The sequence below is a fragment of the Lolium rigidum genome, chromosome 3, assembly GCF_022539505.1.
Source record: "Lolium rigidum isolate FL_2022 chromosome 3, APGP_CSIRO_Lrig_0.1, whole genome shotgun sequence".
NCBI classification, from domain to species: Eukaryota; Viridiplantae; Streptophyta; class Magnoliopsida; order Poales; family Poaceae; genus Lolium; species Lolium rigidum.
In genome coordinates this window covers 30,365,395-30,384,798 of record NC_061510.1, presented here as the reverse complement: position 1 = coordinate 30,384,798, position 19,404 = coordinate 30,365,395, and the positions used below count along the sequence as shown (strand labels likewise).

Below are 19,404 nucleotides of genomic sequence, written 5' to 3'. Positions count from 1 at the left end.
GCTCCGTCGAACTCGCCTCTACACCACAATGCCGCACCGGCTTCTACTCGATGCTAGGCCAGAACGAGCGCACACCACTGGCAGCGCCGCAGCCAGAGCTGTCTCAGCCTGGCGCCGAGTTCGACCCGCCAGACTTCAACTTCGATGACTCCGAGTTCGGCGAGTGAAACCAGGTGTTCGTAGCAGGCGCGGAGGCCGAGGCGGCAGAGGAGGTGGCACAGTGGGGCGACGAGGAGCAGTTCCACGGTGACATGGAGCATGCGGCGATCCTAGCCTCCTTCAACGCGCAACACTCTTGGAGGATCAATGAGCAAGTGATAGAGGAGATTGACGCTGCCAACTTCGAGCATGCCCTAGAGATCTCAACGCCAAGAAAACGAGGCTTTCCTAGAACGAGGATGCGAGGCTCGCCCAGAACAAGGAGTCTAGCTAGTGGCAAGCGGCGATGAAGGCCCAGCGCCGCCGACAAGCTCATGCGATGCATGTGGCCATTCTGCACAGCTACATGAGTGAAGCAAGGGCGAGAGGCGGGCACGTCTGGCGGTGGCAAAGGGGAAGAACGACAACGAGGCAGGCCTGTCATGCACCCCAACCGACGGCGAGTAGATTGGGTTTTATTTTAGATTGAACTTTTGTAAATAATCCTAATTTTGAATTAAATTTCGCGGTTTGTTTACATTTGCTTATTCCAACATTTTTTTATGGATTGTTATCGGGTCGCGAGTGTGTGCAACCTCTCCCCAAAATGGGGAGCAGGTGCCAGCGACCCCCATAGAGCATTGCCGGCGCACATGCCAACGTTTTTTAGGACGCACCGGTGGAGATGCTCTAATACCTTCGATTCGAATTGCGAATGTAATATAGCTCTTTTTCACTAGACTAGAGGGTTTATTGATGGAAAACGCTGCTTTATCACTCAGAGGATTGCACATGCTCCGTACCAGTTGGATGAATCGATCATGCGAACTGTAGGTCTTAGGTCATCTCCAGCGGGGCCACCCAAAACGGCGACCCATTCGGTCTATTTTGATCCGATTGGGTCACGTCGTGGACATAATTTGGGCTGTGGTCCGGCCCACCACGCTAGTGCCTTAGTGGCGTGACCCATTCTGTCCGCGCTAGTCATTTTGGCATGTTGGCCACAGAAAACAATTAGAATTGAATTCAAGTATAAGCTAGAAGTGCGCAAAATTATGAAAATATTTCATTCGTTCAAACATAATGTGTTAGATTATTATGCAATTTCCGTGTGAGATTAATTACCGAAAACAACATGACAGATGGACACGCATACTGAACCACACACATCAGACTAAGCACATGCATCAGATCTGAACATGGAACAAGTAGCAGTGCAAGGTAGGAGACAAAAAACACGTACATCGCGACCTTCCGAGACGCTCCCCAAAAACCTTATAGCCCGTCTCTCGGTGCAGGATGTCAACGGACGGGGTTTCGGAGGCCTGCTCTCCCAGACGGCTGTGCACGCAGTCGCCGGGAGGGAAGACTAGAGAGTAGCACATCAAAAGGAACTTTGTGAGAGAGACGGACTAGAGAGTTTTGAGTGTGTCTCGAACTCGAACTCGAGTCACGAAACGCGGCGTGCGTGCGTGACGTGACGTGACGTGCCGAGGCGGGGCGGGCGAAGGAGGAGGAGTGTGCGAGGGCTCCTTCTATTCTCACTCACTTGGAAGGACTAGAAGAGCAGCCCTTATATACCACTCCAACTCACTCCTAACTAGCAATGTGGAACTAAACTTTATCCCCCAAGGCTGTCCCAAACTGCCAACGTGATGGACCTTGAGATTTCAGGAATTGTAGACTACATAGGCCGCCTTACTGGGCTGCAGTCCATCTACATTTAACATAATGTAGGTAGAATTTTTTTTTAAACCTAACCCCCCTAAGTCATCATAGAGAGACTTTCTCTTGTTCTACATTAGTTGCATAATTTATTTCTAAGACAGTGGAAGGTTCTCTAAAGAAAATATAATTATTTAAAAGTTACTTAACTAAACATCCATGTGAATAAAAGTTTAACTTTAATCATCAAGACATACTCCCACTTAATATAACAGTTCAACTATTACTAACTAATATATGCATTTAAAAATTTAGAAGTGATTCATGAACTCACTTTTCTCTCACGATGTTTTTTTTTTCTTTTTTTTTGAAATGGGGGAAATATCACCCCAGCTTCTGCATCCAAGGGATGGACACGGTTTTTTTTATTAGATTATTCACAACACCTTACAAGAGCAATACAAAAGATCAAACTCGAAGCCACCTCGCTAAACCTACAGAGGGATGAAGGGGGTGACAATTCACCAACTCACATCAACCAAAAACCAAATACCTTCCCAGGCCGCCCAATAGCAGATTAGAAGCACATACAGCCAAGCAGACTCCCAGCATACGCCAACGCCTACGTCATAGAAGTTGCTATCGCCCGTCTTCCTCGACTCCATCTTCAAGAGAGATCATCGCATTGACCATGCCAGGCATGTCATCGATGCCGCCACGGCACCAGACGACTCCACCATCATGCGCGAGTCCATCACACTGCATCCATCCCGAGACACCACCGCACCATGCCGCGGCGACTCGACGACTCCGACACAGCAAAAGCACACCGCTCCACCTCAGCACCACCGCCATCCGTTGTCTGCTCCAAAAACGATGCCCCCAACAGGGAGAACGGCGTTGCGCGCCGCCATCGTCCGATCCGGGAGACCCGGGTCTAGGATTTCTCCCGGAGCAGCCCAGGCGAAGAAACGCAGGCTGCAGAGACAATGCCTTCAACAAGGTAACGACGAGACACGCCGCCATCATCCGCCATGACCGAAGTCCGGCCGGCTTTCACCGGCAGCTGCGCCTCGCCATCGGGGGCCAGGCGACGGATCGCGAGATCCGCCACGGCTAGCCACACAACTAGCCGATCTCCTCCGGCGAGAGAGAAGACCACCACCGCGGCCACCAGGTCGACGGCGTCTCCGCCATCCAGGGCCGCCGCCCTTGGTTCTGTGGTCCCAAACCTTGAGGAGGAGCAGTGCGAGATCCATCTCCATCACCGCTGGCCCGGCGATGCCGAGGCTAGGACGGAAGGAGAGGATCGCGCCGCCAGGTTCCGGGTTCTCTCACGATGTGTTCCCTCAAAACTCACGAGGAACACTTTCATGCGAAACATTGGGAAATGGTAGAAAATAAGAACACCGATAAAAACACAAAAGGATAAAAGAAAAAATAGTTCTTGGTTTTTGAGGATTGGGTATAAGAGATTATAAACTAGCAACAAAGACAAGTCTAATAAAAATTCAATAAAATCAAAGTGTCGGGATGAATCCAACACGAGTTTTTCAAAGCTCCGATGAGTTGTAGTAAAACCTCGATTATTGAAGATAAAAATAATACCACCTCTTTATATATAAGTTTTAACAATCTCGCCAAGCTTAGGCTTTTTCAAGCCGGCTGGGAGGATCATTGTGGCGGTTGGATGATAATTATAGGGAGCCCAAACCTGGCTCCATTACTCAAAGTGACATGGCATGTTCTATGTTGTGTCTCGGAGGGCGTTGTCTAGATTTCTCATCTTGTTGATAGTGGCTCCGAGCGAGTATACATCGACGTATGTGGTGTATGGGTTTGGTGGCGGCACCTCTTGTTATGGATCTAGGTCGAAAACCTCTATGGCAACAGAGAAAGGGATCGTTGCCAAAAGCCTGAAGCTAATGTGAAGGCCTCTATGGCAACGGTGAAAAAAAAAACCCATCACCAATGAGGCATGTTTCTAGGCAACCGTTTTTTTTTTTGTTTTTTGTTTATCCATTGCTAAATAGGGAGGTCCATTGGTAACGGTTAGTTGAGTATTGCTCCTTTGCAATAAGAATGTATCGATTGTCTATTACAGAAATTTGTATATGTAAGATTACATTAAAATATAAGCACACACATGATACCATAAACTATGTCTTTACACAATCTTCCACAATGTGACCAATTTACAACATAAAAAAAAACACCTACTTCACAATGTGATCAACTAAGCACTAGCTAGAACACAAACAAACTCATATGAGATCGCACCTATTGACAATTGATTACAAGCATCTTGATTGCATCGTGCTCCGCCGATCGTTGTGTCGTCTTGTTAATCTTCTTTGGACGGTGTCACCGAAATAATATTTTCATTGCTATGACATTTCGGACACTATTACCTAAAAAAGTTTTTGTGGGCTGTGCACCAAAACGTCCCGGCAATCTTGCACTTTTGACTAGTCTCTTCTTTTTTCTCAAAAAAAACAAAAAGAGACTAGTCTCTTCTTTCGGGAAGATGCAGTTTCGCGTATTTAGCTCATTTAACTTATTGTCATCTCAATTTCTCCCGCTCCTCAAAAGCCCAAAGGAACGGAGTTGATGCTACAATAGTTTCACCCACTGTAAGGGCACTCAAAAACTTTTTAGTGGTTTATGTTAAGAGAAAGAGTCGAATCCCGCACGAACAAGAAGAGAGAACTACACCATCATCTGCATGACTAGAACTTGAGTAGTAAGAATAGGGCCAAATAACACGTTAAAAGTGTTATACCGGCCGCTTAGGCCTATATTCTTCTATCAAAATGTAATGTTTTCTAGGTTATATTGTAGAAAATTCTAAATGCATATTTTCTTGCCATTAAAATAGAACAGGTGCTAATTTTATGGGAAGGAAATTTTTAATCACGACCAAAGAATGTGGACAATTAGTTGAGGAAGAAGGGTTGGGTATGTTATGTAAAGTGGGAGGGGTCACATGACAATTTTTACAAAATAAGGTATTGGCATCAGCTTGTATGATTTCAATCCAAGTTTAATTCATGCATTAAGAAATAGAAAACAAAATTTATTCATCAGTAGTAACCCAAATATACACTATACATACCTAAACTTTACATTGGTACTACTGAGGGCTGGATTGGTATTTTTTCATTTGTGTGGATTAAATTTGAATTTAAAATTTAGGTGGCCACATACATAAATATAGATGTATTTTCTTTGTGGATGGACTAAACTTACTTTTGGTTTTTAGCAAATGTTTTTAATTATCATGCCGTGTTTGGGAGCATGGTAGCACCCCAAGGTATGGTAACAGTGGATATGTTCTCCATGTACGTTGTTGTGGAGTTGCATTTCCCAGCTATGTTGCTGTCCGTCCTTGAAGATTGAATCGACCAGTCCAACATTACGCACCGGCTAGTTACTTCAGTTTTCCATCTTAAGAACCGGCTAAAAAAGCAAATGCGGATGCTCTAAGCCTCTAACACATCGTCCTGCATTTGTGTTGTCCCCCTATGTTCAGGTTGTATTCACCTCACAATACGGAGATCCTCATACTGTTTACTGGTTATCATATCTCTCTTGTTTGCTTGATATTTCCAGGGCGTTCAGTCGGGAAAGCAAATCGGATGACCAATTGTTATTCAAGACTACAGGGGCAATCAAGCTCAAAAGGGTGTCCCTACCCATCGGATCTCTGTATTATGTCAATGCAATAGCGATCACGTTGTTCTTTGTCTGTGGCGTCGCTTCCGTCTTGCCATTAATCAGTGGATTTCTCGTTTCCACAACTTTGTTGCCATTAGTGCTGGTACTAACCAAGGTTAACAAGACGAGATTTCCCAAACTTATCGAAAAAATAAGCATGCCCGGAAGCTCCTGGTGGTTGCGATTTATGCCTGCAGGTGCACTCATTCTAGCTACGGCTGTACAAGTGTTTTTTGGTGGAAGATTTGCGCTCCCTTTTGCAGCTGCAGCTATTCTTCAGTGGTTTATCTTCAACTCTTTAGCGAGGGGCCAATTGCCAGCAGCTTTCTCTTGTTTGCAAAGAGTGAAACATTTGCGTGCCATATTAATTACTGGAATAGCTCTGGCACTGTTACTGGCGTTTCAAAACGTTGGATTCGTGACAATGGTGGCTCCATTGGTGCTAGGCAACCTCCAAATCCCAGTGTCTATGACACGTATCATGCTTGCCTTGTCCATTATTGTGGAGGGGGACTTTAACCCTCACGTCCCTGACAACAAAAATAACCTCGTGCAAGTGCTGACGGCCTTCTACATAATGGTGTTGTGCCAAGGGATATTCTACATCGTCGCGTGTATATTGGAATCATTCTCCTACTTCCCTCGAACAGCACTGGCCCTGCGTTGTGGACTCGTCGATAAGGTGGGATCGGAGTCCATCAGCCTCTACTATGAACAAGCCTACGACACCTTTGTGCAAGAGAGTGTGCTTGATGCAAAGGATATGAGCCTTGTTACGTTTGCTATCGATTCCCTGAATTCGGAAGTCTCCCACGACAAGAAGCTTGCCGCAGTCCGTATATTGCACTCTTTTCTGCAGCAACGTCATCAGCGGCAGCAGGTAGGGCAGATTGGGGAGGATGAGCAGGCCTCGAATACAAAGGTTGTCTCAGAAATCATCGGCTCCACCAAGGCAGTTACCACCTTGATCAGCATGCTGGGATCTGTAGTTCCGGAAGATGCAGATATCAGGCTGTTCGCCACCAAGGTTGTCGCTGATCTTGCTCAATATCTTCGTATCAGCGGGATACCTGGCACCGTGCAGATGGTATCTTCACTTCTTGATAGTGGGAATAAACAAGGGAGAGAGGACAGCTCACCAAAAATAGCGAATGCTGCTGATCAGGAAGTAAGAGAAGCTTCAGGTTCCCTGGGAGTTGAGGGTAATGAAGGGAACGCCGCTGATAAGGAAATAGGGCATGCTCCAAATTCTCCAACAATGGACCATGAGCAAGGTAGCGCTGGTAATCAGGTAATAACCCATAGATCAAGTTCTGCAACATTGAACGGCAACGGAGGGAACATTGTTGATCAACAAATAAGACAGAGTCCAAGTTATTCAACTTTCAATGTCGAAAACGATGATAACCAGTCACGAATACAAGACTATCCAATCCAAGCAGCACGCAGATGGTCTCGAATATGCAAAATCTATTAGGACATGAAGAAACTGTGGTCAATACGATATGATAGTTTGCAAGGGGAGGATTCATTCCCTGTACTAGGCCTGTTAATCCTTGGAAGTTTTTCTGATGACGTAGACAACTGCGCAGAAATAAGCAGAGCAACAGAAGTCCTCCCAAAGATAATAGGGCTCATAAGAAACATCACTAGCACAACAACGCCGCAACAGAAAAAGGTCACCACTTCAGCACTAGTATTGGTTGCAAAGCTGGCAAGCGTTGAGTGGAAAAGCGGTGTAACGCTCCGGAAAGAGCTCTCTGAGAATCCTTTCCTTCTTAGCAAGCTCGCCGAGATCGTAGCGAACAATTGCAGCGGACCAGAACAATGGAAGCCGACGATGGACATCATTGCCAAGCTCGCCATGAATGAGGAAACAAGACAGGAGATTGGGGGGATCCAAGTGATTATCTCCAAGTTGATGCATGTATTTCTTGGTCGTGATGAACTGTCAAACAGATATGATCCTTCTCTCCGAACGGCAGCAGGCCAAGCACTTGCAATGCTGGCAATGGAGAGCGCTGGTAACTGCTCTGCTATCTTGGACGAACCGGTATACAACACTACCTTGGATCTCAACCAGATGCTTATAGATTATGAGAACGAGTACCTCGTGGTAACTATTCTGCAGAGTATGTGGGCACACTCCAGAGTGGAGCCTCGCCACCGGAGCCGTCTAAACAACCAAATGTTGCCTGACATCATAGCGGTAAGTCCTCTGAATTACTCCTACTACTTATGAACTTTCATATGGTACAACTTCTCAGTTGTGGAAGTATGATATTTTTACAAGTGTTCACCTTCAACAATCTCGTGTGTCGTGTCTTTCTTCATATAGTGCACATCCCTGATTTATTATGATTAAAATTGCCTTAGATTTAATCATGAAGTCAGTCCATTGCAAGTTTGGAAGTGAACCTAGCTCAATTGTGTCAGATGGGTGGATAAGTGGACATATGGTACAACTTCTCAGCTGTAGAAGTATGATATTTTTACAAGTGTTCACCTTCAGAAAAAAAAAACAATATCGTGTCTTTCTTCATATACTGCACATCCCTGATTTATTATGATCAAAATTTCCTTAGGATAAATCATGAAGTCAGTCCATTGCAAGTTTGGAAGTGAACCTAGCTCAATTGTGTCAGCTGGGTGGACAGTGGACTATCTCTGTCAAACTGTACTTATCATACCTTTAAAGTGTGTGACTATTTAGCTTGCATTAAGAAAAAAACATTGTTTATCGAACATGCTTGTGGAATTTGTATTACTCAGTTGAAATGCCAACAATTACCCAGAAAATAATTTTCATGGACTCATGGGAGACATTATAGCACCTAAGGGCTTGCTTAAAGGCCGGGCAGATGATGGTAGGTTTCTATTCAAAATCCTAGCTACTGCTATGTGTATTATGTGCACAACCGCTGAAAATGGAACTGGAAAGATCGAAAAGCCTGCCTGACATCAGATAGTGTACCACCATGTAGGAGGTGCTGGGAAGAATAATGGGCGCGGAGGGAAAACGAATGGAGGCCCTCGTCGGCCTGGCTTCGCAGATATGTAAGGTAGTTCCTGAACTCTTCATCCACGGTCTGGAATCAAACCTGGGCGCCACGGCATTTGTTCAGAAACTGGTGCATAAACTCAATGTCTGTACGAGACCGACCCCCGAGTTTCCGAGAATGAGAAGGTCGCTGGTTGAGCTCACGGTATCCATGGCGCAATCGTGTGACCGCTACCCAGCAATCTTCAAGGAGCATGGCATGGTGGAGGCACTGTTGAAGGTGGAGAAGACCCCATCCAAGGTGGAAAAGTACAGGTTATTCCACAGCAGCGCAGGTGTGGTTCCGGAGGGGCCCGGGACTCTGTCAAACCTAGTGGCCACAGCGAAAGGGCTAATCATGTAAAATTTTCTTGATATAGTTGTCGCTGATTTGGATGTATCTACGCACATTTTGTGTATAGAACTATAGTATAGATACATCCGAATCTACGACGACTAGGACGGATGGATGGAGTAGTTTTTACTGGAGTTTGGAGCCCCCATGTACATGCACTCCGCTCATTTGTCCCAAGCAGAGACCTGAAGATCTCTGGTTTCAACCCTGTGTCCCTGTCAGTCTGCGAAAACTGTATTTCTGAACCCACGGGAGGTGACAAGCAGAAATAATGGTACTAGATGATTTTACTTCCCATTTTATTGTTGTGATGATGTATAACAGGGATGCATCTAATGATACTACTAAGACAGGGTGTTGAGAAGTCATCACAGAGAAACAAACCCCTAATTCCTCCAGCCGCAACCTAAAAGCTGAGCCCAAGCTGCAATCCGAACGCCGCGTGGAAAAGAAACAGCGTCATGATGTTGCTGCCGAGTAGTCCATGTGCACCTCTCAGCCCAGGGTTTCCCTGACAATTATTGAACATCAAAGGTTATCTATGTGGACCATTGTTGGTATATGCTAGGAGCTTTTCATGTTCTGGATGTCGAAACTTGAGTTACCTCGAAGAGTGTTGGCAGGAGAGACTGGACTGTCAGGAGGGCGAGGCCGATGATTTCGGTGACTGCGTGAGGACTGCACAGCCATTGCCAATTGTTACTGAGTTTTTTGTTTCCGGGAAACAGTGGGTTGCTGAGTTCAAGCCAAATGACTAGCATACACATTCTGAATTCCGAGAGATGTTCTCACCTTTCGAAGATGGGTTTGCCTGAAGTGAGAAGCGCGGTGACCCCCCAACTAGGGGGGGGGGGGTCGCCCCCCAACCCAACCAACCCACGAAATTTAGGCTACCCCCCACCCCACATACACACACACACATCTCACTGTCAAACTGTACTTATCACACCTTTAAAGTGTGTGACTATTTAGCATGCATTATGAAAAAAAAACATTGTTCATTGAACATGTTAGTGGAATTTGTATTACTCAGTTGAAATGCCAACAATTACCCAGTAAATGATTTTCATGGACTCATGGTCATGGGTGACATAATAGCACCTAAGGGCTTGTTTAAAGGCCAGGCAGATGATAGTAGGTTTCTATTCAAAATCCTAGCTACTGCTATGTGTATTGTGTGCACAACCGCTGAAAATGGAACTGGAAAGATCGAAAAGCCTGCCTGACATCATATATTCATATAGTGTACCACCATGCAGGGGGTGCTGGGAAGAATAATGAGCGCGGAAGGCACACGAATGGAGGCCCTCGTCAGCCTGGCTTCGCGGATATGTAACGTAGTCCGTGAACTCTTCATCCACGGTCTGGCATCAAACCTGGGCGCCGCGGCATTTGTTCAGAAACTGGTGCATAAACTCAAGGCCTGTACCAGACCGACCCCCCGAGTTTCCGAGAATGAGAAGGTCGCTGGTTCAGCTCACGGTATCCATGGTGCAATCATGTGATCGCTACCCAGCAATCTTCAAGGAGCATGGCATGGTGGAGGCACTGTTGAAGGTGGAAAAGACCCCATCCAAGGTGGAAAAGTACAGGTTATTCTACGGCAGCGCAGGTGTGGTTCCAGAGGGCTAATCATGTAAAATTTTCTTGATATAGCTAGATGATCCCTATAGTTGTCACAGCGAAAGTACTCCATCTGTTCCATATAGTTGTCGCTGATTTGGATGGATGTAGGCACATTTTGTGTATAGATACATCCGAATCTACGAGGACTAGAACGGATGGAGTAGTTTTTATTGGAGTTCGGAGCCCCCATGTACAAGCACTCCGCTCATTTATGCCAAGCATAGACCTGAAGATCTCTGGTTTCAACCCTGTGTCCGTGTGTCCCTGTCAGTCTGCGAAAACTGTATTTCTGAACCCACGGGAGGTGACAAGCAGAAATAATGGTACTCGATGATTTTACTTCCCATTTTATTATTGTGATGATGTATAACAGGGATGCATCTAATGATACTACTAAGACAGGGTGTCCCATCTGAGAAGTCATCACACAGAAACAAACCCCAAATTCCTCCAGCCGCAACCTAAAAGCTGAGCCCAAGCTGCAATCCGAACGCCGCGTGGAAAAGAAACAGCGTCATGATGCTGCTGCCGAGTAGTCCATGTGCACCTCTCAGCCCAGGGTTTCCCTGACAATTAAACATCAAAGGTTATCTATGTGAACCATTGTTGGTATATGCTAGGAGCTTTTCATGTTTGTTTTTTTTAGTGTTCTTTCATGTTCTGGATGTTGAAACTTCAGTTACCTCGAAGAGTGTTGGCAGGAGAGACTGGACTGTCAGGAGCGCCAGGCCGATGATTCCGGTGACTGCGTGAGGACTGCACAGCCATTGCCAATTGTAAACCAGTGGGTTGCTAAGTTGAAGCCAAACGGGTAGTCTACACATTCTGAACTCTGGGTGATGTTCTCACCTTTCGAAGATGGGTTTGCCCGATGTGAGAAGCGCGGTGACCCCGCCGGTGGCGCCGGCGGCGAAGAAGAAGAACATGCCGCCCAGGAGCTTCGGGTGGAGGTCCTTGGCCTTGGCCTTCTCCTCCTGTAATCAATCCATGCGGTGCCGGTGATGCGGTTGTCAGTTACATATTGCAGGTGTTTGTAGTAGAGAGATATGCAGATGCGAATGTTGCGTGCTCACTCACCGGGTCATCCGAGAGTTTGATTCTGAATCCCAGGTACGTTCCATAGCCACCCATTGCAAAGAGCACCACAGCCTAACCGAAAGAATGAACAACAGGTGGTCATGAATGATTTTTTCCCCCTTGCTCTTGTTGATGTTTGAGTGTGGTTTTGGAGGTGAGGAGGAGGGGGGCAGGGAGTAGTACCATGTTGCCTGGGTGGCCCCAGTGCACGAGCCAGTCGGGGAGGTTGAAGGTCTTGACAATGTCCACGAACGGCTGGAACGCCGCCGTCACCGACTCGGCGCCGGGCAGCAGCGCCGCCAGCAGGAGAGGGTACGGCGCCAGCGAGTAGAGCCTCGTCGTCGTCGTCTCGCTGACCGGCCGCTTGCGCTCCACGGAGAGCTGAGTGGCTGGGGATGGTGGGGCAGGCAATGCTGCCCGGCGGATGGGCGCCGCCGCCGCACGAGGAGGACGAAGTGGGCGGTGTGACGACGACGCGCGCGGCCGGAGGGCGAGGGAGCTGCTCGCCATTGTCACGGCCCCCATCCCCATTGCCTGCTGCTACTGAAGGCGAGTGACAAGCAGCTGAAACCTTTTCAAAATCTTTGAGGTTTTGTGGGCGTGTGATGGTCCGTAGGATAGAGTTGGGGACGACGAGAAAGGGTGAGCGTGGAGAGAGCCGGGCCAAGTGACGCGAGGAGACCACACGCACCCCACGGGCACCCATGCCACATTGTAGTAGGTGGGGGCCGAGAGGCGACACGCAGGACAAGTCACGGAGAATCCATGATTTGCCACTGGAAAGATAGTTTGTCCTCGGTCCCTCGCTAGTCACTGCCCCGTTGCCAACCAATGGTGCCCACACGAATCATTGGTAGATAGGTCATCCAGGGAATGACAATAGGCATAAAGAAAAAAAAAGAACACTTTCAGCAAAAATGTACTCCCTCCGTCTCATGAAACTTGTCTAAGATTTGCCAAAATTCAGATGATACATAAATCTGAAACAAGTTTCATGAGACAGAGGGAGTATATCACGAAGGGAGTATATCAAGACACATACATAGGCATCAGGGAAATCCACATTAGACACGGTAGTATCATTCAAATTCTCAGCGGCCAAGAAAGAACCAACCGAAAAATCAATTTGCCATGAGATTCCTCAACTAGTTGATGCGAGGCATTACAGGCATATGGACACTGAATCGATACCAATTCGTAGAGCGGCAAAAGAGTAAAGCTATTGTGCTAGTACAAACCTCTGTATATTTCCAATTCTCGGAGACTGAAGCTGGCTAAGCGGAGAATTCTGCAAAAATGAGCCCAACTCCCAGACAATGTTTCTGGCGTCCAATACTGTTAACAAAAAGAGCAAAAAATCATCGCAGCTTCGGCAAGTATGGCTCGGACATATACGAGCACGAATGCGTACTTTAACGCTGGTGCTGTTGTACAGGGAGGTGATAGGCTAATCAGGGCTTCAGAGCTATGGCCACGCCAAACCTTGCAGGCGAGCTAACCACCTTGGGGTCGTACTCGGCAGAGAGGGTAACAAAGGACTTGGGCCTCCACTCGTGCTGGCAGAGGAGCCCAGCTTTCCCGCTGTTGCTAAATCTTGTTTTGACCAATGTGGAGGAATCGAGCGCGTGAGAGCTCCCAATGGTGAAGTAATTCTCTTTTGTTTTCAACCTGTGTGTTACCTCGGCCGCCACTGCATTGGTTGGACTGAACAAGTGGATATAGGAAGCTTTCAATGTCTCGCCTTTATCAGCCCTATATATAGCAACAACATAGCAAAGTTCTGTTAGCGAACCAGATGCGAGAGGTATCTACATTAGTACGTCCAACTTGCACAAGATATCAAATATAGGAAAGGCATACAGGACAGCAGACCGCATAAAAACTGTCCAATCAAAAGAAAATGTTCAAAATACTGGAGGCAGACATCTCAATACTACATTAAATGGTGCTACTGCTCTAGTTGTTTACCACTATATATATGTGTGTGTTACCCTACAATGCAGTTTAACCAGACATGGGTTGGAACTTCAGCTCAGCTTGAAGGTTCTGCTTTATATCAAGTTCATAACTAAACTATTCCTTGTTATGTTTAAGCAATATAAGAAGGCAATGTTGGTAAATTTCAGAAGCATAAAGACATAACTGGTTACATCTGAACAATGTCACGCCTTAACAAAAGGAACTTGGAAAACTTACAATAGTAAGGCAGCAGAAATATCATCTTTGCTATAGCTGATCCCATAGTTGTACTTGGTAACAGAAGCTGAAGTACTGTCAAACCCAACCTCACCACCAATAGCAAGTTCGTTTGTGCCAACTGTTGCTGACAGCTCGAGCAAAGGTGCCGACGCCAAACCAATGGATGAATTCAATGTGAAGCGATCATGAAGATATTGCAAATCAAGCTGTCAATGAGTAATAACAATAAGTACTAGAAAAAACTGTCAAAAGGTGTGCATTATTACAGAACACTAGCAGGGTAGAAATGTTTGTTACAAGCCATTTGACAGATGATCAATAGGTACAACACGGCGAAGAGTGAAATGCAGTTCTAAACTACCATCTTCCGTGTTTCAGGAAAATTGGTGTTCCATGTTACAAACTCGCAGTATACCAACCTTTCCGGACTTTTGATCAGGAACCTTGAAGCTGAATGAAGTCTTCAAACCAGTGACTATTTCATCAACTGTGACTGTGGATGACACCTGCAGGAGAAACTACTGATAAGATACAGATAGACAACCTTGAACTCTGACATGACATGAATTAGGAAGGTTGCAAAATGAGCTATTAAAGATGGCCATATATACTTTGCAGCAGCCTGCATCTATCTAAATACCACATTCAGGAGTCAATTAGCCGGTTAAGTCAGCAAATACTTTTTAGGCTCAAATGCCTATCCAATGTAATATATAGATCAACTACAGTTGTCTAAAGATGCTAAAGCTTCACTATATGTTTTGCAAGTGAGTACAGCTAGGTTTCAGAGAGATATAGTTAAAAGCACAGAAGCAAATATCTTAAAGATCTTACCCGAGAATCGCTGTCAACTTTGACATCAACGGTAGCTTTGCCATGTTTATGTTGCGTATGTATGTCACCAATGAAGAGCTCATCAATCCTCAGGCCAGTGGCTGTGACACCCTACGACATGAAATAAAACAATTTGTTTAGATAATGAACAAACAAGTGATGATGAAACATGGACGAGTGAGCCTCTTACCAGACCAGAATCGCTGATCGTTGACAAAGAGAACTTTTGGTCAAAATTGTAGTCCTTGTGCAAGAGATCTATATAGAGTAAATAACAGATATGAGTTAGTGAGTGTTGATATATTAAGGCAATGCAAACTGGAACCAGAAGAAAGCTTGGTAACAAAAGATAAATAAATTTAGGCATGAAAACTATTTGTATTTCGTATACAGATAAAGTCACAAAACAGTTATTACTGCAGACTTACACGGAACGATCTAAATACTATAATGATTAAGCAATAAGAATGCCAGGATGTTCAGTTATACACTTATGTAGGTCACACTAAGTTGAGCTGCTATTTATCTGAGCATAACAACTCACCCATACATATCATAGAATGTTAATGCGCTCTACAGTTGACAGCTCTACTATATACGGAACAGGAGCGAGAGTATATCAATTTGGCGATTATCATATATTTCCGGAAATACTCAGCAACGCAATTGGAAGCCTACTGGATTCAAAGCGAGCCCTGTGTATACAGTGCAGACACAGGCTACGACCTCTCACAGAATATTCAGATAAAGGCACAAAACAGCTATTACTGCAAACCTATACAGAACGATCTAGATACCATAACAATTACGCAATAAGAATGCCAGAATGTTCAGTTATATACTTATGTACGTCACACTAAGTTGAGCTGCTATTTGTTTGAGCATAACAACTCACCCATACATATCATAGAATGTCAATGCGCTCTACAGTTGACAGCTCTGCTATATATGGAACAGGAGCGAGAGTATATCAATTTGGCGATTATCATATATTTCCGGAAATACTCAGCAACGCAATTGGAAGCCTACTGGATTCAAAGCGAGCCCTGTGTATACAGTGCAGACACAGGCTACGACCTCTCACAGACTATTCAGATAAAGGCACAAAACAGCTATTACTGCAAACCTATACAGAAGGATCGAGATACTAAAATAGTTAAGCAATAAGAATCCCAGGATGCTCAGTTATGAACTAAGTTGAGCTTGCTATTTATTTGAGCCTAACTCACCCATCTATATCATAGAATGTCAATACACTCTACGGTTGACGGCTCTATATGGGACTAGCATCAAATTAATGCAGTAACCGAAACAGAAACTAGAGTGGCAAGTAACCGAAACGGGAACGAGAGTATATTAATTTGGTGACTATCATATGTTTCCGGGAGTGCTCACTCAGGGGGGAAGCCTACTACTGGGTTCGAAGCGAGGCCCTTATGTATATTGTGTGCAAACATGAACTATGATATTTCCACAGAGAAATACAACTGCATTGTACAACCAGCAAACTGAAACTGGCTGGCGGAGTGCGGCAGAGCCTTCAGGGGAGGAGACGGAGATGCCTTACCTTTTGCTCGCTTCCCGAAGTTGACGAACGGGACCGGGCCCTTGCCCATCCTTCCCAGATAGCAACTCGAGCCTGAAGAAAAGCAGAACGCGTGATAAATACCACGATCAATCGACGACACGGGGAAGCGAGTGGAGTCGATAGGGTGGGGGCGGATCTAGATGGCGCGCCGGGCGTGCGCGGGCGCGCCCAGAAATCGTGGACCGGATGGAGGCAAGCTCGTACCTCAGAACCCAATGGGGGAAGGTCGCGGACGGGGCGGAGGGACGCGACGAGGGACAACCGGAACGGCGGCGGCGGCGGCAACGCGGGTGAGAGGCTGACGGGGCTGAGGCGTCGGCGGCGGCGGCGGTGTCGGCGGCGGCGGTGACAGCTGTAGGGCAGGCGGGCGGTGGTAGAGTAGAGGAGACGGGAGAAGGGATTTTAGATCGGCGGTGGGTCGGGTCGGGTTTGGTAGGTCACGACTCGGAAGAGAGGAATCTTGGCGTGGAGGAGAGGAGATGGATTCTTCCCATTTTTTTTTTCCTTTTGAGAAAGATTCTTCCGATTTTTGATTGTGGATGGAGGAGAACTTTCAATTTTAAGAGTAGTTATAAATTGGATTATTTTCAGAATCTTGATTGTTTTTCCAAGAAACCCTCAAGGTATGTAATTAGTGGATATCTAGATGAAGATATATATATGCCCTAAATCTATCTTGCATCCGAAGATGCCTATCAAGGATTCATTTTTTCAAAAACGGTAAAATTATGCTCCCTCTTTTTTTAACATGTATATATACATATTAACTGTAGCAGCTCCAATGTGAAATCATTAATCAAGCATTTTACTAGTCAACACCACATATAATAATATAATGGCATTTGAAAACGCATCATTTTACACACTGATATTAAAAATTCCGAACATCATTTGAGGCCCAAGTGCATGATCAAACATGGCACAAGTGTACGAACTAATATGTACAGGATAAACAAAAGCAAGATAATCCGCGTTGCGAGGTCATCATGCCTCGCCCTCGACGGCTGGACCTCTTCCTTCAATGTTTGGACCGCCCCAAAACAACCTTGAGCGCAAGATCTCCACCTCGTGATCTCTCAATATTCTCCATTTTGATCCATCATCTCATGAGCATCTTCTCCTCGGCCACCTTCTCTTGCCTCGTCTGATTCTCCTAGAGAAGGAGGCCTACGCTCCTCGAAGGCAAAGGTTGAAACCCACAAGTATAGTGGATCAAAATTGTCTTCACTCTGAAATATTTTATCCTAATTTTGTATTCGACGAGAGTAGTGGATCATACTGCTAAGATTTTATTAGCCACTCTCAACCACACATGAGCGTTGTAACATTTGTGAAATAAATAATAGAGCACCAATTTCTGAGTAAACACCTAAAAAAAAACTAGAAAACTAGCAATAATTTAAAACATAGAAACACGGTGAAAAGGGGGACATTGCATGGATGAACCCGATCATATGCTGATTATGAAACAAATAAATACGTAACATAGTAGTTCTACTTTGAAAAGTAACTGTAGCCATGTGTTTCGAAAATCACCTAGACGTCAAAAGATAACTCAGTAATCCTATTATCCCACAGAGCATGTCACACCATGGCCATAAAAACTAAGGATGATTAAGAATATCATTTTCAACACGTGTGGAACAACAAATTAAATAATCCTCGAAACACAACACTCTCTCTAAAGTGAATATAGAGAACTCAGTCGGCATATGATGCGGAACTTCAAACTCTATTGGTCCACGATAGCTGGGAGACCTATGTAGTGGAGAGTGTTTCTTTGTTTAAGTGAATAACTAATAAGTATGATATACATGGGGCCCATGCAGGGCAAAAAAATCTCCGTGATCAGCTTCCCTTCCCCACCTACCCCTTCTCTCATTTCTCTCCTTGATCTTATATCTTCCTCAGGGCTGACATGTCGGGCAAGGCGGTAGGCTCTGTCCCCTCGATCACGACGATCCACTAAGGGCACATACAGTAATGTTAGTCTTCCCTTAGAGATGTTACGTCAGATTTTTTGCTTAGTTGGAGGAGAGAGAATGAAGAGAGAGAAGGTTGTCTTCCCTTAGCTAAGGGATCATCTCTTAGGAAACAAGAGAATAATATTTTCTCCATTGTATCACATATGTCTTCCCTTAGCAACAAATTTCCTACCAAAATTTAATTATTTGTATTAATTGCTAGAGATGGCTGTAAGAGATGATGAATTGTATGATGTATATCTAATGCCTTCTCTAGCTGACGTGGCGGGATAAGAGAAGGCGTGTCTTCTATACCATTGTACATGTCCTAACACCCACCTACTTGGGTCCTGCCACCATTTGCGCCCAGCCCAGCTTCCTTGCATGTGCCATCCCTATTCCGTGTTGTAAGCGCCTCATTCTGCACCGTCACCATGGTCGTCCGTAGCCATGCTCTGCTCCTGGTTCCCGAGCATTTCCACCGACATTGTGTTGGCCCCACAAACGTGTCTGATTGAGTCCCTTCGCAACACTAGGTACCGTCGTTGCTGCCTCACCTGCTTGTGCAACATTAGCTCGTCCAGTGTGGCTGCATCACATCAGGTAAGGTAACCAGCTCATTTTAGGTTGGCCCCATTGAAAGGACGAGATGTCGCCTAGAGGGGGGGTGAATATGTGTTTTATAAAATATTATAAATTTGTCTTGTAAGAATGCGGAATAAAACTAACATTTATTTTATAGCCACACAACTTAATTAAGCTAGGATCAACTAAGTGCACCAACAACAACTAGTGGTAAAAAAGTCACAATATATAAGTTACACAAATGATAGCGAGATAGAATTACTTCAAGCTCGATGACTATCGCAATTAATGTAAACTCGGGTATAGAGATAATCGAGACACGCGGAGAAGAAGATGTATTCTCGTGTTTCCTCACACGAAGTGAGGTACGTTGGAGAGATGTGGGATATCACAAAGGTCTCCCGAATGCCATAAACGCTCACCTTCTTCTCTAAGTCAATGCCACGACCGATAAAGACATTTCCCTTATGGCTAGCTTTTACTCCACTCCGGTGATGGCAAGATGCACAACCACTTCACAACCTCCATGAAGGAGAAGCTCAAGCCTCTTCACAATCTTCCACGTGAAGATCACTAGAGCATCAACCACCAAGCCAACTAGGAGGTCACCCCTCCA

The 19,404-nt window shown here is 45.4% G+C and overlaps 2 protein-coding genes across 2 annotated transcripts; both read right to left on the bottom strand.

Annotated features, from left to right (window-relative positions):
• Positions 1–10,859: 10,859 nt before the first annotated feature.
• Positions 10,860–12,296, bottom strand: LOC124695397. Its single transcript, XM_047228251.1, has 5 exons — positions 11,802–12,296; positions 11,619–11,690; positions 11,391–11,515; positions 11,225–11,297; positions 10,860–11,107 (listed from the first exon to the last, which is right to left on the bottom strand). The coding sequence occupies exons 1-5, from the start codon at positions 12,147–12,149 to the stop codon at positions 11,003–11,005; spliced, it is 723 nt and encodes a 240-aa protein (XP_047084207.1). The 5' UTR covers positions 12,150–12,296; the 3' UTR covers positions 10,860–11,002.
• A 593-nt stretch (positions 12,297–12,889) lies between these two features.
• Positions 12,890–16,514, bottom strand: LOC124695393 (mitochondrial outer membrane protein porin 6-like). The gene is made up of 7 exons (XM_047228247.1): positions 16,444–16,514; positions 16,219–16,290; positions 14,842–14,909; positions 14,652–14,762; positions 14,237–14,323; positions 13,815–14,023; positions 12,890–13,370 (listed from the first exon to the last, which is right to left on the bottom strand). Exons 2-7 carry the CDS (start codon positions 16,265–16,267, stop codon positions 13,070–13,072), a joined length of 825 nt encoding a protein of 274 aa, XP_047084203.1. The 5' UTR covers positions 16,268–16,290; positions 16,444–16,514; the 3' UTR covers positions 12,890–13,069.
• Positions 16,515–19,404: the final 2,890 nt, after the last annotated feature.